A 24422-nucleotide genomic window follows, 5' to 3' on the forward strand; every position below is an offset into this window, starting at 1 on the left:
GTTGTCACATATCTGAACGCGGAGTGAGCACGTCTTGCGTCGCACCCGTTCGGATGTAATTACCACCAGCCCGAGGGCCCCAGGGGAGAAAGAGAGAGACTCTGGTTACGACATCGGCGGTCAACCGCTGCGGTGGGAGCATTAAAGAGGGACAGGGGCCCCTGGCAGCAGCTCATTTCCATGACCGACTCGGAACTCGTCACGCCCCAGTCGTATAATGTCACGTATCTTATGACCCTAAGGTAGCGGACGGCGGTGCGGGCGCGGGCGCACGGTAGATGAGGGAGCTAAGATGGCGCCTGAAAATTGAGACACACAAAAGCCATTTTGCAGATGGCGGGAGAGGTGTCTGCTAGCTACTGTATGTTGTCAAAGTTGGTGTGTCAAGGGATTGAGTGTTAGGGATCTGAGGTCCCTGAAGGCCGTGTGCCGTACGATGTTGGGGCCTCGTTCAGTCTGTGTTTAAACACGAATATAGACGGTTGGGCTGTGTTCAATTAAAGAACGGCCGGACCCCTTTTTCTGAGCGGACGCGGGGGTAAATGATGCTTGGGCTGATGGCTGACGGCCAGACGTTTTGGTGTTGCTGTTTCTGGGCAGGGGGCGTTTTCCTCAGAACGGAGTGCCTCCTTCAACTGACGGGATAACGGATAGACGGAGAGACAGACGGGAAGTTTGGGGGTCACTGGCACCGGGCTTGGACTCTGTGACCACCCCTTGAGCTCTATCTCTTGAGCTCAAGCTTGATGGCTAGCTCTCTTGAAGAATTCGGGCTAGCAGCAGAATGATCAGTGAGACGTTCTTGTGGAAATCATCTGGGCTATGACATCAAGAGAACAAAGGAATGGTGGACTTCTTCATCGCGGTTCTTGTGAAACATGCCCCGTTCGAAAAATTCCTTTGTTCTCTCTTACTTACGGATCGTAGTTGGTACGTCAACGGCAGCGACCGAGTAACACGAATGATTGAGTTATGACCGCTATACAGGAAGGTCTGGCTGTCGTAGAGACGAATGTAGAGATGGTTTGCAGAGAGAAAGAGAGAGTGCAAGGTGAGGCTTCGGTGTGACGAGATTTGTGATTGGATCCTTCCCGCCAGACCGCCCTTCAATAACCCCTCCAGCTGGTGGGTTGGAGTGACCCGTTTGGGGAACAGAGTGACAGGGTTTATTCAGAAAAAGAGCAAATCGACCCAGTTGGTTTGACTGACCCCCGCCCGCCGATGCTCTCCTCTCATCCTCTCCCACACTCCATTGGTGCTTCCACTGGCTGCAACCCCATCCCACCTCACGCTTTCCAGGTTCTGCTCTCCCATCTCAGCTCTCCCGCTCCCACCTGCAGCAAGCTGCGACCAATAGGCGACCGTCCTTCCCACAGAACCACGCAGCACAGGGCAAGGCCAATCCAGGCACCGCACATCACTTCCTTCCCACCACCAGGGCCCTTCCCGGCAGACTACCTACTCCTTCACCCAACCGGCTCCAACCCTGAGGCTTTGAGCCGACCGACTGCTACTGCTGCTTGCTAGAAGTTGGAAAACCGGCCATCCGCAAAACCTCTGCACGCTTTTCGGCACATCGCGTCCTTCCTTCTTCTTCTTCACGCTCAGATACCTGCACCCTTTCTTTCTTCTTTAAGCCCCCCATTAATTCCTGCAGGGCTTGGGGACCGTTTGCCCGCCTGATGTCACTGTACGTTCCCTCCTTCTTCATGCACAATTGATTGTCCCAACCAATCGAGTGAGACACAGAGATTGACCTCCTTCGCAGCTTTCCATCATCCACTTAGACATTCACTGCCAGCCCGGCTCTTTTACCTCTTCGACTTACACCGCTCGGCGCGCCTACGCACTAATTTTGCCGACTCCTACCTACCTACCTACCTTGACACACTCTCTTTTGGACTTTACCGAATTCTCGCGACAAACGCTCTTTCCTTCATATTCTCAGTAACGTCACTGACCTACCTCGGGTGACCTCTGCGACGTAATTCTTCTCCAGCCACTCGCAATCCCAGCCACCTAATCTTGCGACAACGCTCGCGAGCCAATGGCGATATAATGAGCGCGACTCCCACGAACCGGCTCAGACTGACGCCGGGAAACTCTCCTTACCTCCAACAACGATCTAATCGAACCCCCATCCGAGGGCGCCTACCCCACGAGTCCCGGCTTTCCCTCAAACGAGTCATTGGCACCACCTGCGCCTCGCCCACAGGCTTCGATACCGTAAATTCCTCCTTTGCCTACATAGCAGGCGGCGCCGTCGTTGTTGTCGATGTCGACGGTGAACACTATGCCCAGCGCTTCTACCGAGCACGCCCCACTGCGACACCCGTGTACGGCTCGACGACTTTACTGAACAACTACTCGGCGCCTTCGACACCAAAGGCCAACGACAGCAGGAACCGCGCCGCGATTGGGATCCGGGAATCGCAAAGTTGGAACGACTCGCCGGGATCAACATGGACCAGCCGCGAGCGCATCAAGGCGGCAACATGCCTCGCGCTGAGTAGAGATGGCAGATATTTGGCAGTCGGAGAGACGGGTTACGCTCCTCGTGTGCTCATCTTCAACCTAGAAGACGCATCCTCTGACGTTCCGTTGGTCTCTATCAGCGAGCATGGTTTCGGTGTGAATGCGGTCGCATGGTCGGTGGATACCAGGTGGCTTGCTTCTCTGGGTACCGCCAACGACGGATTTCTCTACATCTGGAGAATCGACCCCCGTACTGGTGCTGCGAAGCTGTACCAGCAGAACAAGTGTACCTCCACCATAAAGGGCATGGTTTGGATGGGCAGCAGCCTTATCACGCTCGGCGTGCGACACATTAAGATTTGGAAAGTCGAGGAAACTCAGACTTCTTCTCCTCTGAAGACGAGATTCAACGAGGCCGTTTCCACGCCCCAGAAAGTCCTCAACGGTCGCAACGTACTCCTCGGATCTTTGCTGGATGGCACCTTCAATTGCGCGGCAGTCGTTGACGAAACGAGCATCATAATTTGCTCTGAGGCTGGCGACGTTTGTGTGGTGGAGGATGACGGCAAACAGACAAAACTCATCAAGTCACTCACGGTCGACTTTCCGATCACCTCCATCACCATCAGACATGCCACTGCATATCTGTCAGGAAAGGCCGGCCAATTCGCGACTCTCAGCGTCAAGGCTGTCCTCGACAGCCTCCCGGACAGTGTCCTGTCGAAAAGCATCGCGCCCGCTGGTCTGGTAGCCATGGGTTTCTTGACAGAAAACCTGGTAACTATCGACGAGAAGCACACTGTAGATATTTGGAGCTCGAGCTATCAGCCGGGCCAAACGCTGGATGACCCGTCGCACGTTTCTATACCAGGACATGGAGACCAGATCTTGGGCATTCAATCAATGCCAAAGCCCAACGACCAAGGTGCAGATTTCTTTACGTGGTCTGGCTCTGGCAAGGTCATTTTCTGGGACATGAAGGGCAAAATCAAGTGTTCCTTAGATGTGCCCATTGAACAGGTTATCCCTGAGAGTGAGATGGACCCCGTCAATCAGCTCAATGTGGTCCGAGCGACTAGGGCCGGGAAGATGCTTGTAGCAGCCGACAAGTTTGGCGTTCTCAGGATAATTGACCTGTCTACGAAGGAATGCTTGCTCGAGACGAAGGCCCATTCGTCCGACTGCCAAGGCGTCAGCATTTATGAGGATGACAACAAGTTTTTTCTGGCTACTTGCGGAAGAGATCGGACTGCGCAGCTATTTCACCGCACGTCAGGTGGAGAGTTCCGGCATTTCCAAACGCTGGAATTTGCTGCTAGGGTCGTTCAAGTGCTAATTCCATCCGAGGATAAGATAATGACTTGCTCCATGGATAGGACACTACAAACCTACGACATCGTCTGCAAAGAGGATGAGGAAGATGAGCTTGCTGCTCTTCCTTCAAGGGCAAATACCCTGAAGGCAGCGCCAACGTCATTCGTCCTTGGCCAGGATGAAAGAACTGCCTTCGTCTCCATGCTGGACAGGTCAGTCTGCCAATATGATCTTTCCAACGGCAGACTCCTCAACTGCTTCAAGTGTGTTGACGAGAGCGGAGCCGAGACTGCGATCCTGGAGTCTCTCATCTTCACTCAGCCTCCCGGTAAAGAGTCGGGCTTTTTGCTGGGCATATCGAACACGGACAAATCCGTTCGTCTCTATGACGCTCACTCCGGTCACTTTGTAGACAGAGAATGGGGTCACACAGAGGCCATCAATGGCGTTACATTAACTGACGACGAAGATGGCTGCCAGAGAGTCATCAGCGTAGGATCTGACGGGACCGTGATGCTTTGGTCCATGGAAGCGGATGACACCGCTCCTTTGTCTACCAGCAGAGATCCATCTCCGATGAAGGACGGGTCCGCTTCCACCAGACCACCACTACGACGAGTCCTCTCCAAAGCAGAGCTCGCTGAGTTTCAGCGCCCATCCTCCGCTCAGGGTGGCCGACGCTCTCCACCCAGGACTATCCGGAGTAGGAATTCTCGGTATGGCCTGAGCAACAACAGCGTCAGCACGCCCAAAGCAGGCATGCAAAGCAGCCCGCTAGCTGAGGATACGCCATCCCGACGCTCGTCCGGGTCTGGCAGCCCGCCCATCAGTCCGAAGTCGAGGGCATCTAGGCGACCCTCGCTTCCGTCTTTGGGCCTGCCGCCGAAGAAGAGCTCACCCAATTTGCGCGGATTCGGCAGCCTGAACATGGCCACAGAGCAGGCTTGCCGTACGTTGAGGGCTTATAGAAAGAAGCTCTCCTCCGCGGAGCCACTAAGCGAAGACGTCATCTTTGAAATCGACCAAGAGCTGCGCCTGACAGCGGCTGCGCTCGGCGACAGGGCCTCGAGAACCAAAGCCATGCATGACTCAGCCCTCCTGAGCGGTCTTCTAGACCAGTATGAGGAGCGCCTGGCCTCCATGCTTGACGAAAAGCTACGGAATACTTTCCAAGGCAGGGAAGTGCAGACTCCCAGCGAGGAGCGCGAAGAGAGCTCCTGGCCGTACGGCCTGACACCGCCGGCGGCGAAACCACCTCTACGTCATTCTCTTAACAAACTCACATTGTATTTTTACATCAACCTTTCCTACCCGCATTGTACAACACTTGCTGGATATAACGGCGTTATCTGGAGAAGACCACTGGCGTTTGGGGGGATACTAATCATCGATCTACTTTACAGCGCAAAGTCCACATGTGCTCGGCCTTGGACTCTGGGGATATCGCAGGTGGAAAAGGGGCATCGAAACTCCCACTTTTGAATTGTCGGCAAATCTTGTCTATTTGTTTACCCGTCACTCTTTCGTCACAGCAGCAGCGACTTTTTTTCCTTTGGTTCTATTTATCTTCAACTTGCGAGAGAGACACCCGTCACACATATTCAGAGATAACGGAGTCCTGCGGAAGCAGGGGCGGCGAATTGGAGCCAGGAGTTTTCAAATGTGCCCAAGGACATAATGGGACTGAACAGCGGGAGGGGCCAGGGGAGGTCAGGGGATTGGGGATGACAGACAGATTATTTACACTACACCCGGGTGTACCTCACATTGGACACCGTGGATATGAACAAAAAGGGGACGAGGAAATTTGGATGCCGACTTTTTTGCGGCCTCTTGCCATTTTTGACTACTTGGTCCTTTGGATCTGCTCTCTTGGGTTTACATCTTTACATATCTTGGTCCCCTTTATTTATTCTGATCAGGGGCGCGGGGAATTCAACATGACGAGGTGTACCTCGTCTTTGACCAACCACAACTGCCGTCTTGATCAACCTAGTTTACAAGTGCAGTCGCATAGGCTAATTTGGACTCATGTGGTGACCGATCAATCTAAGCTACTACGTGAAGTCAGCATCTAAGCTCTCCTGAACGTCTGATGTGACCTCCAAGCAAGGTAAGCAGTGTGAAATTCGCATTGAATTATGTATGTACAAAGCGAGAAAAGCAAAAGGTCCCTCCTCCCTTCCCTGATTTCTCACACAGACTACCTTATCTCTTGGAGCCAGCAACATCCTGCCTGCCTGCCTGCCTGCCCGCCTGCCTGAGGTAGTCCAGGCCCGAGAAGGAGACAAAGCGGTCCTCACCTTCCTCACCACCCAAACCTTCATCCGATAACCTTCCCAGCCACCACCCGAATACACAAAACCCGAATAACCACACAGCACAAGCCTTCATATACCCCCTCAACTCCATCCCAATCACCAGCCAGCAGGCGCCCGTCTAGGTCGACGGGTCAGGTCAAACTGGCTGGGTGGTGGAGCGGTCCATGGTCCGACACTTTCATCGCCAACCAGCCTTACTCGACGACAGGCTTAGCGCATACCCCGAGTTCGAATCCCAGCATGAGCACAAAGAGATGTAGCCCCCAGTCCAGCACCGGGGGGGTGAACTCTTTTGTAGTTTTGGATGAAAAGTTTTTTTCCGGTGGTATACTAGAGAAAAAACTTCTCTATGAAATTGTTTGGAGGAGATAAGAAAAACAAGACGGTAGTATCGTGTTCCAGAAAATAAAATGTTTTTCTATCCAACGCCCGCGAATGAATCTCCTTATTCTTTTTGCTTTCGTCTGCCTTGCCTTGTAAAACCACCGTTCTCGTGTGTGGTATGTATGATCTCACTACTTCCTCGTAATCAAACAGCGAGTCCCTCTTCCAACGCCTCATCACGCTCCAGCTTCTCGAGTCCCGTTGCCACGGCACCGTATACACGCAGAGGGACCGCGACTTCGAAGCTCTCGCACGCCAGATTTTCCACGGCAACGAGCACTAGGCCTCCGCGCTCGTCTCGAGATATTTCTTCTAATAATGGATGAGTGCTAGGCGCCTCACGCTCCAACTCAGTCTCCTGACTCGGCACTACAAATTCCACACGGATCTTCCACTCAAACGAGATGCCTGTCGTGACAAACTCTGGTGTCGCAGTAATGGGGATAGTCGGGGTGAAGACCATCCTCCGCGAGTAGAGCGTCGCCTCCGAGGCGGAGACGTGGACTTTCCGCGTGACGCGGTGAATTGAGGCTTCTGAGCGAATGGCCAGATGCGGCTCGACTCGCTCGGCCGACTCGAGACAAGAATGGACCGCGTAGCAAGGGATCTCGGCGTCTGTGAAGTCGATGGCCATAGTAACGACTTCACCCAGACGGTATGAGGGGCGTGTAAGCATAACGACACCTACACGCTGTCCGTTGCGGGCAATTTCGAAGCGGTTCGGGCTTTGCTGACCCTCGGAGGTCAGGTTACTGCGCATAATAGCCAGGTTGATGGCCTCTGTGGCCGTCGTCGCCTCCTCAAATAATGATGGACGCCGGGAGCTGGGGTATGCTGTGGGCGATAGCAACCCTGCGTTGGAGCCCTGCCGCGGCCTTGTAAGGAGTTCATCAACGTATACGAGGAATTCATTAATCGTTGCGTCGGTCTTGGTCGGTTTTAGCTTTTTGATCTCGCTGAGGGTCGACAGCTTGTCGACAGCCTTGATTTTCGCTTGGTCGCGAAGAATAATGTACGGGTTCATGAGATCATGGCCAAGAATCTCTCCATAGCTGTTCACACTGCCGAGGACTCGGAAAGGGATCTCGACGGAGCGCACCTGTTGCTCTTTAGAGCCACCTGCTCGCTGTGTGCCGATCACTAGATTGTAAGAGATCTTGACCGCTTTTCCCTTATGTGTCGGTGGTAAGCCCTTTGGGAGCTGAAATGAGTACTCGAAAGCTTTGTGCTCTCCGGGGGCCAGGTTCAGGTCCACGAACAAGATGGACTGCGGAGTCGAGAGCAGAGGGACGGACTTGGCACTGGCGATGCCGCGCATGTCTTTGATGCTGCTGACCTCGCCAGCTCCAAGCAGCTCTCCAATCGAATTGCTGATACTCCCCCATCCGAAACTTCGAAGCAGTCCACTATCCCGTTTCGAAGGCTCCACACCAATGACACCACCTCCTTGACCGCCGACAACGGCCTTACGTTTGACCTGCTCAAATGGCCCGAGGTTGATGAGCGAGCCATCCAGAGTGAATGAGCCTTGAATCTGAGCGTAGCCCATCATCAATGATTCCGGCTGCCTCGGGTTGTGTGAAGCAAAGTTGGAGGACTTTCGAAAATGTGGCGGCCGCATAGGGCCCCGTGTGGGTTGAGTTGGATACTCAGATGCCAAAGTTTCCGTAGAGTTATTGCTCATGGAGTAGAATTCCCCACTGCTGCGTGGTGTTCCTCCACCCATGCTTGTTGTCGACAGTATCCGCATGGCTGGCGTAGGATGGTCGATGGGGTTGGTGAGTACGCCATCCTTGTTCCGTATAGCTAGGGTTGGGGGAACTTCAGTGTTTGGACTTAATAGCCCATCGTGATGTGACGCAACTGGTGTGCTTTGCGTGTCCGACAGTGGCGACTGGGCCATTGGAAACCGAAAGTCGGCCAGCGCGTTGGAAGGCGATCTCATGGGACGTTGTGAACCTGCTACGTCAGGGGTATTCGGTGCGGTCGAAGATCGCGAGTTGGAGGGAGGTGTGTCGGAAGCGGACGTCGAGTTGAACAAAGGCGAGCTTATATGCCTCGGCGATGCTGCAAGGGAGTTAGGAAATGCACTCTGCGTCAAGATTAAGAACTAGGATACTGACCAGAGTGAGGCGCTGCGAGGCCGAGTCCCAGAGCAGCTCCCCTAGGCACAATCTGTAGACTAGATGCTCGGGCATGACCGCGACCAGGCCGATGCGCCTTCACGGAGCTAGCGTTACTCTGATTGTCATCAGGTACGGTGCTTGTGGAACCAATTGACACAATAGACACGGACTTCTTGTGGCCATTGCCACGGTTTTCGAGAGCGCTTGGAGGATGTGATGGTGTCCACGGTACCGAGCCCGCGCGGCTTCGCGATTGAGCAACTGGTACGTTGAGGGACAGAGCAGATCGGTGACCGCGGGTTTGAGCTGAGTTCGGCGGGGTCAAGCCGGCGCTAGACTTGCCTCTCAGCAAGGGCGAGACATGCCTTGGTCGGTCTACAGGTGCGAGTCGTTGGGACTGTCGTTGCTGATTCGGATCGCGAGCAATATTCTTGAAGGTGATGGTGCATTTGATCTCCTCGCCAGCGAAGACGGTCTGGTCGTGCCAGCGGATAAAGACTCGAATGTTGCTGGAGGCCTCTGGAGACATGATGGCGCTCGTACGGGCGGAGGGGAGGGAAAAGGATCGATTGAGGTTGCAACGAATCAAGTAGTCATCACATGTCTGGTATCAACCATCGTCGCGTCTAAATTCGTGAATTGGAGATGGACAAGGAGTCCTGACAAGTGCATTGAACGTCATGGGCTCTCCGAGTTGGCGGGAGATGGAAGTTGAGCGAGCTGGGCTAGCTCCAGCGTTGCTGCGAGTCGGGCGGGCCCCATTCGGCGCGCGCTGCAGGGGTGGGATCCACGTCCCCGTTTCCTTTCACGGTTCTAGCGTCACTGTCACCTCGGCGCCTTACCTCAGCAGTCCGGCCCACTGATTCGGGGCACGGCAAGGACGGGAAGCGGAGCGGTACGTATCCACTCTCATCACTTACACGATCTCAACACGACGCCGTCGAGGGTCTTAAGGTACCTTAATCCGACTGATCGCCACGAATTTGAGTATCGATGCAGTGTTGACAACAGTTTCATTCTCTTCAATCACATTACACGCTGCAGACCTGAGAAACTCTTCAAAAAGAGTAACATTGGTTCATTCCCAACCTTAGCTATGGCTGGCTGCTGGATATCTGATCGAGCAGGAAGGAGGCAGACGCCTTTTGAGGGCACCTTCCGCTCTCCTTAAATCTCACCAACATGAGGCAGCAGTCAAATTTACAATGATGGAAGGTAGTAACTGGAAGGCAATAGGTCTCTTTTATCTGCACTCGCCCCCAAGTCACCCACCTCTTCTTCTACATCATCTCTCTCACACGCAGCCCACACTTCTTCCCCGTCCACCTCACCAGGGCATTTCATACAAAGTATTTTCCAGTTGTCTTCTCCATCCCACCTCAGTCTTTCCTCTGGGGATTCGCGATATCACACTATTCTGCCAATATTTTGTTCAAAGGACAAAAGCTCCAGGACTGTGGCTTTCTCTGTTCTTGTTTCTTTTTCCCATCGCCGGAATATTCACTTTTGTTCATTCTCTGCTCACAGCTTCCGGCAGCGCGCCCGTCACATCACGAATCAAATTCAATTCCTTTCCAAGATGGCAGTCATCGATACCCTCCCCGCTGTCAGCGTTTCCATTCGCCTCAAGAACGCCTACCGAGACGCTGATGAATACCCCGATCCGTATCCGTACCATGAGCCTGAGAGATACATGAACGATTACGAGCAGTGTGCCCGTAACTATATTGAGAGCAAGGAAGGTACTGGATTCGCGGTTCACATCAATGTCTTGGATGATGCCACGATTGACCCCTGGGTCCACCAAGACGATGGTCTGGTTTTCCTTCTCTTCATCGACGGCCAGTTCGTCGGAAAGCGATTCTGCTACGATGATTACTTCAAGCATGGAGGCTGGCACTTTGCCTTCAGAGGCAAGAGACATCCCAACCAGGACAGAAGTGCCATGGTTGAGAGCAACTTCAAGTTCGAGACCATCACTGCAGGTAAACCCAACCCATCACTTGGCTTTAACAAATATTAGATGCTGACCGATCCAGCAGTTGACCAAGACGCTACAGATGGCGAATTGAGACGTGCCAAGAATCTTGGTACGATCGAGGTTCGCGTCAGACTTGCCAGATTCGCTGGCAGTCCACGCCGTAATAGACGTGTCGACTTGGAGAGACCATTTACGGAGCCGCAGTACAATAAGTGCGAGATCTCGGAGGAGACCATCAAGGGCCGCCCCATCTACCATGGCACTTCGTATGCAACAACCATCTGCCGATGATGCATCCATCAAGCTAACCACGTCTTCGCAGCTTCACCGCGCCGGTCAACAAGCATCTGTGGCCTCCCAGCAATGCCCATCGAGGAGCCATTGAACAGATTCGCAAAGGCCCCCTCTTTGCGACCTACACATTCAAATATCGCTCGCGAGGTATGCTGCAGTATATTAAAAGGGCATCTCTGGGTCAATGTCTGACTGAATATTCTATAGATGCACTGAAGATTGAAGAGATTCTTCACCAGTCCCCCAGCCCCAAGCCGGCCCCCACGCCACTGCCTCGTCAGAGACCGGTCTACTTTGGCATGTCAAGCCTTCCTAGACTCGAAGACCTTCATGACGATGAAGTCGAACGCCTTGCTCGAGAGAGACACCAACAGCTCCAAGTAGGGTGGTAACTAATATTAGAGAACTCACGGACTAACGTCTCTACCAGGTCGAGCACGCGCAGCCTTCGACTCAGAAGAACAAACGGAGCTATGACGAGTTCTGTGATCTTCCAAAGGGCGCAGATGAGCAGTCAGCTCGTCCTTACAAGGTCATTAAGCTGGGAAACGGTCATGACGCCATTGATCTCACGGGCGGCTACTAGAGATGTAGGCCAGGAGATCGCGCGTTTGTTGTAAAGACGGAACCAGCACAGGATGGAGGTCACTGTAAGAGTCTCATTCTTCAAACCTAACCTATTGTGGGGTGGTGAATCCACAAGCCAAATTTCACTGCAGTGAAGGGAGGACTCTAACTGAAGGCATCTCGGATGAGGGAGATTGTTTGGCTGAAAGGAAGTTGACAATGCTTTGATAGAAACTTGGTTCGAGGGAGCAGGTGGAAGAGTAGTAGGACTTACATCCATCAGAACGCTTGCTCCCGGGCCAGCATTAGTTTTGTTACATACAAAAGTTCTTCAGTATCCAAGCATTCTGTCGTAATCATCTGTGACTTTGGGTTTGAAGTCATGTTCTTACAAGATGACTTTTTATTCACGTCAGTGAGATGCTAGTGCTTATACTCAAACACAGAGCAAGCAAGTTATTCCACGATGATGATTCAAGTAGTTAGGAGCCTCCTTCTAAGTTTTTGAAATAGGTGCCATGGCAACAAAAAGAAATATCAATACCATCACTACAGATATCTGCGCTGTCAGCTCTTGTACCATACGATGACTTAGTTGGTGCCCATCGCCCGACTCGAGGCAATTGGAGATGACCAAAGCCCCTTTCGCGCACTTTCCACCCTGAAGATAGCCTACAGCGAAGAAAATTTGCAATCATTTTCCATAGGAAGGTACACTTGGCACTTTCTGGCTACCTTTCGTCCACCTGCTGCAAATCGAACGTTTCCAGCCACAAATCTGCCTCGTTCTTCGCTCTCGAGCTTGGCTCGAATTGCAGAAGTACAATCACACCTGAAGGCCACGAGAGTGCTTCTCATCCAGAATGCTAGAGCGATGGCAGGTTTTAGCTTCAACATCAGTATGCGAGTGGTCGTTCGGATCGCTGGTGCTGCCGCACCGGAACGAGATGACGTGACGGCCGAAAGTCTCGAAAACAACGCCCCATTCAGCTGCAGCAAAGTCATCGATGTCAAGGAGGGAGCAAAATTCTCGATCCATGCATTTCCTGGCCTAGGAATCTGTCAACTTCTCGCCAGGGATGAGGGGCTGATGGTGCTGATACACCTTGACGACACTGAGGTTCTCCGGCGGCTGTATACGAAGACCGCGATTGATTCACGGGCATCGCGCCGATTTCGCATGGACTTCGATGGAGTCTTGGGAGTAGACAGTGGAGGCCGACAGATTTTGCAGCCATTCAAGTTTGGCACGACCAAGAAAGGCGGCAGAGCGATTCGAGGTACCATCCGCGTTGATTCATACATCGTCAAGCTGCTCGGTTCACCAGAGAGAACGCGCCTCAACGATACTGCTACTTCCAGATCATCAATTCAAGCCAAAAAGTAAGTCAAAATTCCGGCTTTTCTTCATATGGACAAGAACGTCTCGTAACAGCGGAAGCCAGCGTGGGACCTGGGAAGGAGGTCAAGAAGGTCCTAGCTGCGGACACATACGACGTGAAGCGGCTCAACTACGAGCGTCCTATCGCCAGGTTCGATTTCAGATATGGACCTAAAGGTTTGTCAACTCCTCAATCGAGTTGATTCTTCCTAAGACTGACTTCACTCAGGGAACTTGCCCATGCACAAACCTAAGGACAACAACGAGAACAGCTACGCTGAGAACTTGATCGAAGTTTCTGCCAACAAAGCGCTTCCAAAGAATCCCCCAAGCGGATTCAGAGGCACTGGTGCCACTAACGCCTTCTCCAAATCGCCTCCAAAGCTAGACGGTCTGCCGGTAGCCTCTACACAGACACAAACAACGACGAGCGCGAGAACTGCCTCGACAACTACCGCATCGCTCGACTTGGGAGATAAGCCCAGCTCTCAACTAAACAGACGAATCATTCCCATCCGAACCAAGCCTCCACAGCCCGTCATGAAGAATAAGAAGCTCCAAAGAGAGGTACTCGATGACGAGGCCATCTCGATTCATTCCTTTGATTCGAAAGACGTTCAACTCACCAGAAAGAGGTTTGCCGTGGTGGCTTTCGGCAACGACTCACCTTCTAGACCCAGAAAATTTATCGCTACTTCTACATACTGAGAAATAGATGTCATAGCTCGAATAAGAGACGGTGCTGGAGGCAGGGTGGGAGGTATCCGGAAGCGAAGCGGGAAAGGAGTGGTCGGAATGAGAGATCAATGTTGACGAGCGGACTCTTACGAGCCTTCCACACAGTGAAGAAGAGAAGCTCAGGTAGATACAGTTGGTGTGTCTGTAACTTGTGGGATCTTGGTGAAAGAAGTGAGATGGACTTTGAAGGGCCAAGTAGGTAGTTTCGTAAGCATTGTTGGCGTCAGCGGCAATAAGGTACAATCTGTCATCACCCATTTCTACGCTCCCTATGAAGGAAACGTATTCCATGGGTGGAACCCCAGGCTGTATTTATGCGTGATAAATATCGAGCAGCCACGTATATGCTTTGCTTCAGTGACGCCTATGTCCAGTTATTCAATCCGGTAACGGTAATGCCGGATTGGTAAGAAGCCTCCCCACGGAATTGAAGTTGATGGCAGAAGATTCCTTAGTAGCCTACTCGTTGCTACTCTTGGGCCCAGAGTCATCATATCGAACATGAGGAACCAGGGATAGGACTTGTCGTTTACGTGGATGATATGCATTCCTTCTTCGAGACGCCTCTTCTGCTTATGCCGTCACCGTGGCGAAAAAGAGCAGCAGCAAAGCACCCATATGCTTTTGAACGATTGAGTGAATTGTGAGCTATGATCTGAGAACCTCGCTTCCTCTTGTTATCCTGAGTCTACCAACGCAAAAACGAATGCAGACTTGATATTCTTCTCGCCCCTCGGATCGACCATGTCACGTCGAAAGACCATCCGAATCACTGGCAAATATGGACCTCTCTTCTCAAGTCTGAAATAGATACCTGTTACAATCCATTCAATCATCGCTAAGATCGGTCGTTCCATCTGCGTCCACCTTGTAGACCTTGCGTGGACGGGAGTCTGTCTCCCCGTCCGCTTCGCGCTTCACACCACTTCCAGGCTCTCGCTTGACTTTGGGCTGATAGAACTGTCAGCACGACATAACCTGCAATGGGGTACGACTCACCTCAAGCTCATCCCAACGCTCTTGGGGTGAGTCTCAAGATATCCGCTAGCGGCAAGTTTGCCACGGTCTGAAGTGAGTAAGACCTCTGGAGTGAAGCGAGCCGCATACAGAGACTGACTACTTCCGATAAGTCTGAGCCCTTGCGTGGTTAATGAAGAGTATGAAGTAAGGGAGATGAGTGAAAGAAATGAGAGGAGCAGAAGAATGAAAGGAGGAGGGCGGAAATATGGGTCGGAGAGTCGAGTTGATGAAAAGGAAGGGACCTTGGAGGGTAAGGAGTGATTCCGCGCAAGCATCAGGCACCTCCGCCGGGAAGATTCTAGGAACAGTCTTTTAGTAAGTCCGAGCTTGGGTATTGTATCAAAGTACGGTGCCGCACGGAATTCAAGATGAAGAGACTCAAATCAAGAATCTGAAGAAGAATCTCTAGAAATGAAGCATGGCAAGGGCGTGATCACTGTGCGAGGCCACACCTCCAGACGACGGCTAAGTGGACCATGGGCACTTTTCTCGTCTCAAGTTCTTCACATCAGCCGAATTACTTCACCTTGGCGGTGAACAAGTCAAGGTTTAATAAGAATAGCTTAGAGCCACATGGTTGAAGGGATCCTTCTCCTACGTACCGATGAGCATCACTGAGAGTTTGCATACTTGCATAATACACTTAACCCCGCCCGAAGACATCAAAAAAGAGTTCGCCACATCTCTTACTGCTCATGGTGGGATCCAACCCGTACCCTGTCGTCGAGTAGGCTGTAGGCGTTTTATTAATGGACCCCTAGCCTCTCCACCACCCAGCCAGTTTGACCTGACCCGTCGATCTAGACAGGCGTCTCCTGGCTGGTAACAGAAATGGAGTGAGGGAACCTATATTGCCTTCTCGTATGTTCTGAAGGACCTTGATTCCCTAATCAGAACCAGAGACCTCTGGTATAAAATACCCCGACTCGTTATAGTGGGGGTAAATTTCCCCTGTTGATTCTAGTGATTTACCTGGGAATTTATGAGCTTTTAGTAACAAGATGTAAGACTTGTTAATATATAACTATCTTCCTCATTAGACACTTTATCAATGTTATTATTGTTATTATTATGATTACTATACTACACTTTCGAGAGCATATCGTATAAAGAATATAAATCAAGTAAAAGTAGCGATATCAGTAAGAATAACAGAAGCCACGGTAGCAATGATAGGAGCAGTAATATCAGTAGCAGGAGCAAGAGCAGATGTAGGAGCAGTAGCAAGAGTCGGAATAAATAAAAGTAGGAGAAAGAGAGGTAAGGTATTGAGCGGTAAAGTAAGGTATTCTGTCGTACCGTTGGAGCTTCCTTGGATGATGGGGTAGCTTACCCGAGTCCACTCTCGGCCGTTGGTGCAGCGGGATCTGCAGGACCCGCCTCGTGCCCCGACATTAAGGTATTGAGCGAGGCTCGCTCCACAGAGCAGACTAGGGCACGGCCCATATGCTAGTCCATCAACGAGAAATGCGGGAAGGACCCGTTTGTCAACCGTAGAGATATCGATTACTTTCTCTGAGAAACTCAAGGCGGGCGGCTTGTCTCGGCCTGACACTAAATGTAGGCAATCATTGACGAAGCTCTGGCGAATGAAATCGTGTACATGGGTACCATTGAGGTGCCAGCTGCTTCACTTACAGTTGGCCAATGTACCCCACCTCTGCTTGAACAATGAAGAACAACCTATCAGGCAGCGAGCGCACATCAGTGTAAGGCAACCCCCACCCAATAATTGCCTTTTCAGTCGCGTTCGTACCTTCTTCCCCCAATCTTCACGTGGGTCTCAACGTCTCTTTCCAATTTGACTTCATTCCATTTTCCTCTCATCGCCGTACTATTTACCTTGGACCAACGACGGAACCACTCGGACCACAAACAACCTATCCCATCGGCAGGTTATTCGAGTGCACTTTGAGACCAGGACGCAACATGGCCGTCATCGACGAGCTCAAAGGTGTCAAAGTCACCGTCCAAGTCAATGGCCAAGACGCCGTTGAGTACGAAGATTCGGATGGCTTGGAACACGACGTGAATCGCAGGAACGCTGACAGCCGTGCCTCCAACTATGTCGAGTCCAAGGACGATGCCTACTTTTCCCTGAAGTATGAAGTTAATAACACACACCAATGGGTGAACCAGGATCGTGCCCTCTCATTCGTACTGTACATTGATGGTAATCACATTGACGGCCTCGTTTGCGAGGCGACTCGCTTCAACCACAGAGATCGAAACTACATATGGAGTGACGTTGTAGAGGGTTCACGAGAACGTTCAAGTGCCTTCCGATCTGAACGCCTGAACAAGTTTAAGTTTTCCAGAGTCACCACAAGTAAGTTTGTCACCCTTGGAAGGTGCTCAAAGTGTTAGCGAGTACTGACTACTATGCTAGTTGATGATGCTACCAAGGAACGCGTTCAAGGTGATTCGGAAAAGGCAATGTCCCTCGGGGTCATAGAAGTCTTTGTATACTCCATGGTCAGCACAGGGGCTTCATTCTACGCCGACTCTAGCAGCCGCGACACTAGAAATTCAAACTTCGACATTGCGGAAAAGGCACTCAAAGGTCGTGCCGTCTCTCATGGCACCTCGTGAGCTCTCTTCTCTTCAAATCAAGAAAATGTGACCCGTAAAGTACTTACATGAATACTAGCTTCGCTGACGGCGGTGTCGTTTCCCAGAGACCCTTATTCAGTGGACGACGCATCAACGACGGTGTTCCGATCGCGTGCTTCACCTTTAAGTATAGATCCAGGGGTATGATGCTCAGGCCTGCTTATACGGTTTGACCCAGCTCACAATTTCTAGATGCATTGCAAAAGGAGCTGATCATACCTCGGTCTCCAAGTCCTGAAGCCATTGACGAGCTCTCCGAAGCCGAGATCAGACGGCTAGCTGCAGAGCGCCTGGACGAGATTAATGTGAGTTCCAACCGTGCCACTTCATAGAGAACCCAATACTAACCTTTCACAGAATGGACGTCGATCTGGCACCGTCAAGCAAGAGAGAAAGGGTCCTATCATCAAGCGAGAGTACACCGAGATCTACGACCTCACCGAGGAGCCTGCCAAACGCGAATGGAAGAAGGTCAAGATCGACACTAACAGAGAGGCTATTGACCTCACCGACGACTAGATACATGCTTATCCTAGCATTGTCACGGTAATCCTCGTTTTACGGCGTAGCTTTATTTTGAGCGGCAAGGCATACTTCAACTTTGTTTGGTCAGGTTCAAGGGACTTGTCCAAACTGTTATCAATTCTTCGATCAGGAGTTCAGGGGCAAAGCGCCGGTTTATACCCTCTTATTTCACATTATCCCACCTCTCGATATGTAGTCGGTTTGGAAAAGGGAGAATAATTGCAAATTTGCTTGCATGTAATGTGGAAGTAAGAATTGAATGCTTTTCCAGTCTGCAAAGTCCATCTTCTGCTTCTGTGCCTGTGATGTACCAAAACGTCTAACCATTTTCCCTTATTCCATGACTAGGTCTTCGTCTTCCTGAGTACCTGAGCTCTTTTGCTTCGCCGCAGCCCTCTCCGCCTTGAGTATCCTAACTGCCGCATCCGCGGCTTTAACCTTGACCTCATCTCTAGAAATCCCGCCATCAACCTCAACAACACACCGATCACCAACCATAACCTTGCACGAGAACCGCTTCTCACCATCATCGACATCTTGCACGTCCAAAACGTACGTCACAGTGTTATTGTCTGCCAAATGGCCCAGCTCCTCCTTGGGATGCAACACATGCACGCCATCCCTCAGGATGCGATCGAGGTACGCCAAAATGCCGAACCGCTCCACGACACCAGCGCAAACGTCCAGGTCCCCGGAATCGACGTACACAGCGCCGAGAAGAGACTCAAATATATCAGAGTAGAATTTGCGCAGCTGCATGTGCGCCATGAGGGCCCAGGGGTAAGTCGTGCCGTGCTCCATGGCCTCGACCATCTCGTCCCTGAACGCGGCGTGCCGCTTCGTGACGTTGAGCTGCTCGAGGCCTATAGCGAGGGACTGGTGGCGCATGAATTTCCACAGGGGCAGCGCGAAGCGGGAATGCTGTAGTTCGGGCTTTTGTTTGCTGCCGCCGGCGCCTGTGATGATGACCTCGTCCTGGCTTACTGATTGTTCAAGAGCTAGGAAGCCGAGGAAGTCTCCGTTGACCATTGCTGTTTTGAGGAGGTGCATCGTCTGATGTGGAAGAGGAGGGACGATAGAGAAGAGGCGGTTGACGATAATGTAGTCCAGGACCGAGTCGCCGATGAACTCAAGACGTTCCAGGCAGCCCAGGGTGTTGCCGAGGTTGAAGGATGCGTGGGTCATGGACTGGATCAGCAGAGACTTCTTTGTAAACTCGTAACCTATGAGCTGCTCCAAGGGCTCGAGGGTAGACGGCAGTTCCACGCCAGAGGGAGCGACGTCGTACAAGGCCTGTCTGCAATCGTCGAGAGTTTTCCACTTGATCTGCTGGAGGAAGATGGACATGCACTTAAGCGCTTTCGGTAGACCGCCGTCAATCATCGAAGCCCCGATAAGTGCCTCAACGATATCTGCGAGCGTCTTGGTGGAGATCTTCCTCGTGGAGGGCTCCTCGCCGTGCTGGAGCACATCTTCCACGTAGATTGGGCGCCACTTCTGTCCCGTGAAGGGCTTGGTGAGAATGAACCTATCGAGGCCGTGCTTGATGGCCGCCTTGCAGAGGGTTGAGTTTGCGACGATGGCGTCCTTTTTGAAAGATAGCAGTCGTTCTGGCCAGTCCGGGTCTGATCTTGTGTTAGCTTCTCAATTCATACTCAACCCGCCGGGGCATTGGAGATGGACTTACTCAGAGCGGCCACATTAATAGTGGTGGAGAATTTGAGAATAGAGTCGCCCAGAAACTCGATGCGTTCATAGTTCGTGGGCTCACACGCGCTTCCCGCGCTGATGGCTGTGACCACCAGAGACGGGTCAGAGATGGCAAGGGGTCTCAGAACACCCATAGACAGCTCTCGAGCCACCAGGTAGGTCTCGATACGGTGCAAGATTGATGGTATAAGCACGCCAAACTGGGCGTACTTTGCAGGGATATTGTCCACCTTTGCCCACGACATCGGGTAGACTCTGTTGTACGGCTTGACAGTGGCGGGGCCTTGACCGGGATCGCTCTGTGGCCGATGAAGAAAGTCCGACCTACGGGACCACTTCTTGAGAGCCAGGTAAGGTACGTCATCCGGGGCCTTTTCGAATTCGTAAAACATCTTCTGTACAGTTTCGGGTGCAGGCTTGCTGGGGATGACATTGTCGTACAGATATGGGGAACCAGCCTGGTCACGTATGAAACAGGTCAAATCGTAGTTTGACATGGCCCCTGGGACAAAGCCTTTGACGCCGATTTGATCGACGGACATATCTCCAGCACCGACTGCAGTGAATCTTACGATCTGCTGGAGGTCCGCCGAAATCCAACGATGGCCGTACGGCAGAGCAAGAAGTACAGCTGTGTCATCGTTTCCGGTCAGCTCGTCAATCGGAAGCTGGTGTCCGAACTCAATTGACCAGGTGACGTTATACTCCAGATGGATGGGTATCGTCTGCAACCCAGGTACCCATACGGGGATAACCATATCGTACTCTCCCAGGACAACACCGTCCGAATCCTTGAGTAGAATTCGAGTTGCCCTTAAGTTGTCACTAACTTTCCAAGCCTTGGCGACTCCAACCCAGGCATTGAGCAGACCGTTGACCTGCAGGATCGCAGCTCTTTTGTCTATTCCGGGTACGAAGTCCTCCGGCTTGAAGGGCAGCAAGTTGTCATTGATAAGTCCAGCCTTGTACAGCTGAACATAGGCCTGAAATGCAGCGTCTCTTGTAGCATTTTGCTCTGATTTCCAAGCTAGTTGACTCTCCGCGGTGCGGACCGAGGCTGGAAGATAGCTCGGTAAGTTTACGGTGGCCCGCAAGTCTGGCGCGCCTTTTGTGGCGGTCTTGTCGATGATATAGTCAGGCCGCCAGTCGATGAACTCTCCCGGGGACAATATTCGGCACAGGTGGTCGAGATGTTGTTTTGCGTTATCGAGATCTAGAACAGCTCCTGTTTGTTCGACTTTGAAAATCATATCCTTTGGCTCTTCGGCCTGTTCGATATCTTGGAGGTGTTCAAGTTCTCTCTCTTGTTCTTCGTACTGGGCCTTCATCTCGGCCTCCAGGACCTCCCACTCTTTTCCCCAAGGATTCGAGCTATCAATCAGCATAAGAAGCTTAGATTGCTTCTTCCGGGCCCGTCCGCGGCGTTGGATAAATGACTTGAGGTTCGGTGGGGTATCAAAACAGACGACCAAGTTACAGACTGGGACATCGATGCCTTCTTCGAGTACACTGGTGGCAACCAACAGGTTGGTCCTACCAGACCGAAATTGGTGCAAAGACCGCTGATCCTCGACTCGTGAAAGATCCCATATATCTTTCTTCTTGGCTTGGAATTGCGATGTGCCCATCATGGTACCGATTCGATATCGCTCTCGTAGTAAGTTATGCGACGTAAGCAAATGACATAGAACCGCAACAGTCGCTCTTTCTCTAGCAAAAACGATACCGATGGTATCGGATTTTTCCTGTAACAATTGTTCAATGACAACGAAAACCTTTTCTGACATGACCTCACGGCTGATGGTCTCCTTCGACGGACACTGGCAGTCAACTTGACTGAGAATGTTGATGAGGTATTGCTTCTCTTCATCCTTCCATGTGTCAAGCCAGACGCTTTGGGCATTGAATGCAGCTCTGAATCTCGAGATAACCTCCCAGATATAATACTCTGCAGCCCAAGGTCCAAGTTCGCTGAATATCTGATTCGCTTGGCGGCCAAACGAAGTCATTTGGTTCTGGATGTATGTGTCGTGACTTTTGAGAACTGCAATCAATTCACGCTGACTACGATCTGTTCCCTCTGCTTGTAGGTGTCGAATGTAGGGATCTTCAGAGATATCGAGAGACTGTATAGCTATCCTCAAGCTTCGCAAGCTGTTTGGAATATTGAATTCGTTTCGAGGTTGAAAGGTTACGGATGCCAGCTCTGGTTTGTTAACAGCGGCAAGAAGGTCGTCTCGGTGCATCGTTGGACTCTTGCAAACAGCGTCCAGCGTGGCCTCGAGGGTATTGATGCTTTCGACTTTGGAACCGAAAGTCGGGCTTGCTGTCAGACCCAGAATATGGGGAGTAGAGCGGCCTTTTCGTTGTTCTTCATGGTAGAAGAGTGACATGATCTTGCTTCCGGGAGACTTGCCGACGCAGTTGTGAGCTTGTTTCGTATTGATTAGCCTCTGCCACTTTCGGGATCTCGAACCCACAAACCTTCGTCAAAGACAATCAGAGATAGTCTTGATATAGGCACGAATGCGTGCGACATGGCGTCCAACAGGATCTGGTACGTCGACACTACTATGCGCACATTGAGAAGAACTGCATCCCACACTTGCTGGTCCGACCATGAGTCCACACTGTCGTCGCCGCTGAGGAACTTAATCTGGACCTCCGGTATCTGAGTTTTAAGGACTTCAAACTGTTGGTTACAAAGCGATACCGTGGGAGCTAGAAACCAGACAATCTGCACAGTTAGTCCAGCATCAGAGACCCTGTGATGGTCTTAACGCACCTTCTCGGAGGACGTTCTCTCTATTTCAGCCCTAATTCGTAAAACAGCTCTATAGAAGCCTTTGTCAATATCACGAAGCTACGCGTGCTCGTAGGCAGGCCACGTACACTTGTGTTTTGCCACTACCAGTGTCCATCTACCAAGTGTTAATCAACCCATAGTCTCTTGCAACTTGGTCCACAGGCTCGACGAGACTTACAGCAACAATGATGTTCTGCCGCATACTCTCGGCAAGCATCTCGGACTGGTAGGCTCTCGCATTCATGATGACTGAGTTGCCTGAGGCTGGCTCAGCTGGAGGCGAAGAGGCCTCATTGTTCAGGAACAACTCCTCGGCAGCTGCTGAGAGTGCCTCCTGGTTATGAGGCCCCAGGACTGCCACATTGAAAGGTACATCATCTACCACAGGATCTGCACCCTCGCCGGAAGATGATGGTGAATGGTCAGCCATTGTTTGTATGTTTCTAGCGTGGATCTGAGGACCCAGTCCCAGGGTCTTGATCACGGTCCTGGGAAGCGCGGTACTTCGGGAGAATCCAAGTAAGCCAAGCACCGGTGCACTAGCACGCTCAAAGTACTGGGGTACAATGACAAGACTCACCCGGCAGTGGGGTGGTCGGTATGAGTCAAAAAAGGTGTGTAAGGTTAAATGACGCGGCTCAAAACGGAAAATTGGACAAAAATTCGTGTGACGCGGTGACCAGGATTCGTGGGGCTCGATGCACAGCACTGAAGGGCGTCTACGGATACAACCTCCGTGTATTCGTAGTCTCTGCCAAGTGCGATGGGTGCGACGCATGCGTGACTCGGCGATAAGTGCCTGATGATGATTGCTGACTTGGGCGTAGATATGGCGACGATGCCGTAACGTAGGCAGAAAAGGTCTGAGGAGGTTGGGATCCCTTTGAAGAATCACGTCGCAGTGGGTGGGTGCCTGGATGGCGTTTGGGAACGTGTGCTGCTTGTTTGCTTCTTTTCCCGCTGCGCATGTAAAGGGAGCGGGAAAAAGACCTCGAAGCAATACGTAGCTGTGGCATGCTGTTCATATTTGCACTCGCAAGCCAACACGCACTACAACAGGTCGGTTCTGTTGAGTTCAGGGACTCTGCAGGAGGCCGGCGGCCCACATCTGCAGAGGACGTATACCATTTCGCAACGCATTTACGCACCGTATCAAAAGAGTCATCTTCGCGCGCGGAGAGTGAACTTTTGAACTGCAAAACAGGGATCGATAAACGGCGATGGGCCAAAAGGTAGCCTTGGGCTCGGGGTACCCCGTCCTAGTCTCGAAAAGCCGAAGTCTGCTCCAGATGATAGCTCTGATTTGCTTGATGTGTCCAGCATGGAAAGTGTTAGTGGTAAGTCGAGAGGAAGAATAAGGTACAACTCGGAGGAAAGAGAGAGCGAGTCTGACATCGGTTCCTGGCCAATCAATTTAGGATTGCCGGCCGGGGCTTCGAGGATCAGGTACCCAAGGTATCTTGAATCTTCCGGTATTCCGTTGTGACAGATACTGGCCTGGACCAACAAGTGTCATTTAGGCCCGCTCACGCCCCGAGAGTTCCCACAGTCACCCGCACTCACCCCGGCCAGAGGTCACTTCGTATAAGACTAACCTAACCGGGTCCGATACTGATTTCGCCGGTCTTGGTTCTCCGGAACCCGAAACCTGGCCACCCGCCCGGACCCTGGACAAATACAGCATTCTACATGCAACTAGCTGACGCCTCCAGGAAAACGTGCGTCAGTGCCTCGCCAAGCCGGGAACAGGGACGTCTTTGCTTATGAAAGCAACACGGCATCGGCATCGGCTTCAGACCATAGCCAGGCCTTGCACCTGTGAGTTTGTTGTGCATGGTTCTGCGTCAACCCACTGAAGGTACATAGTCATCTAGCTGATAGGTAGGATGCCAGTCTGTAGTTCTATTGGAGCCGATCTGGCTTGCAACCTCAAATCCAGTCTAATTGCTACCCTGGTCTTCAATTCAGAACACTGTGGCGAAGCGCAGCAATAATTGGGTCATATGGGTCTACATTCCTCATGCAGCAGAGTCTTGTTTGAACTTTTGTTCAATTCTATTCATATGACGGTGAAAAAAATGAATAGTCGCAGGCTGCAGATCACATCTAGATTCGTAGAAGTCCTCCAAAGTTGAAGGTTGTCCGTTGGAAGTTTACTTTGACTTGC

At 51.7% G+C, this 24422-nt stretch overlaps 7 protein-coding genes across 7 annotated transcripts; 4 read left to right on the plus strand and 3 right to left on the minus strand.

Moving 5' to 3' along the window:
• The first annotated feature begins 1701 nt into the window (after positions 1-1701).
• Positions 1702-5504, plus strand: BDP55DRAFT_184438 (quinon protein alcohol dehydrogenase-like superfamily). Its single transcript, XM_060565843.1, has one exon. The coding sequence runs from the start codon at positions 2059-2061 to the stop codon at positions 5269-5271; it is 3213 nt and encodes a 1070-aa protein (XP_060428394.1). The 5' UTR covers positions 1702-2058; the 3' UTR covers positions 5272-5504.
• An 878-nt stretch (positions 5505-6382) lies between these two features.
• Positions 6383-9325, minus strand: BDP55DRAFT_667538 (Rgp1-domain-containing protein). The gene is made up of 2 exons (XM_060575172.1): positions 8618-9325; positions 6383-8561 (listed from the first exon to the last, which is right to left on the minus strand). Exons 1-2 carry the CDS (start codon positions 9147-9149, stop codon positions 6640-6642), a joined length of 2454 nt encoding a protein of 817 aa, XP_060428395.1. The 5' UTR covers positions 9150-9325; the 3' UTR covers positions 6383-6639.
• Positions 9326-10000: 675 nt separating this feature from the next.
• Positions 10001-11780, plus strand: BDP55DRAFT_769465 (uncharacterized protein). The gene is made up of 5 exons (XM_060581057.1): positions 10001-10605; positions 10660-10867; positions 10924-11042; positions 11103-11275; positions 11326-11780. Exons 1-5 carry the CDS (start codon positions 10200-10202, stop codon positions 11479-11481), a joined length of 1062 nt encoding a protein of 353 aa, XP_060428396.1. The 5' UTR covers positions 10001-10199; the 3' UTR covers positions 11482-11780.
• A 583-nt stretch (positions 11781-12363) lies between these two features.
• Positions 12364-13774, plus strand: BDP55DRAFT_769466 (uncharacterized protein; the record flags this gene model as incomplete). Its single annotated transcript, XM_060581058.1, has 3 exons — positions 12364-12845; positions 12908-13020; positions 13073-13774. The coding sequence occupies 3 exons, from the start codon at positions 12364-12366 to the stop codon at positions 13549-13551; spliced, it is 1074 nt and encodes a 357-aa protein (XP_060428397.1). The 3' UTR covers positions 13552-13774.
• Positions 13775-16364: 2590 nt separating this feature from the next.
• On the plus strand, positions 16365-17965 carry BDP55DRAFT_667542 (uncharacterized protein). The gene is made up of 5 exons (XM_060575173.1): positions 16365-16930; positions 16991-17189; positions 17252-17355; positions 17407-17519; positions 17572-17965. The coding sequence occupies exons 1-5, from the start codon at positions 16531-16533 to the stop codon at positions 17731-17733; spliced, it is 978 nt and encodes a 325-aa protein (XP_060428398.1). The 5' UTR covers positions 16365-16530; the 3' UTR covers positions 17734-17965.
• On the minus strand, positions 17966-22456 carry BDP55DRAFT_667547 (RNase3 domain-containing protein). Its single transcript, XM_060575174.1, has 5 exons — positions 22342-22456; positions 22235-22283; positions 21934-22186; positions 19427-21880; positions 17966-19364 (listed from the first exon to the last, which is right to left on the minus strand). The coding sequence occupies exons 1-5, from the start codon at positions 22368-22370 to the stop codon at positions 18073-18075; spliced, it is 4077 nt and encodes a 1358-aa protein (XP_060428399.1). The 5' UTR covers positions 22371-22456; the 3' UTR covers positions 17966-18072.
• BDP55DRAFT_184594 (uncharacterized protein) lies at positions 22156-22868 on the minus strand. The gene is made up of 3 exons (XM_060565844.1): positions 22836-22868; positions 22235-22758; positions 22156-22186 (listed from the first exon to the last, which is right to left on the minus strand). Exon 2 carries the CDS (start codon positions 22683-22685, stop codon positions 22371-22373), a length of 315 nt encoding a protein of 104 aa, XP_060428400.1. The 5' UTR covers positions 22686-22758; positions 22836-22868; the 3' UTR covers positions 22156-22186; positions 22235-22370.
• Between the last annotated feature and the right edge of the window lie 1554 nt (positions 22869-24422).

This window comes from Colletotrichum godetiae, assembly GCF_030913485.1.
Source record: "Colletotrichum godetiae strain CBS 193.32 chromosome Unknown BDP55scaffold_26, whole genome shotgun sequence".
Classification (NCBI taxonomy): Eukaryota; Fungi; Ascomycota; class Sordariomycetes; order Glomerellales; family Glomerellaceae; genus Colletotrichum; species Colletotrichum godetiae.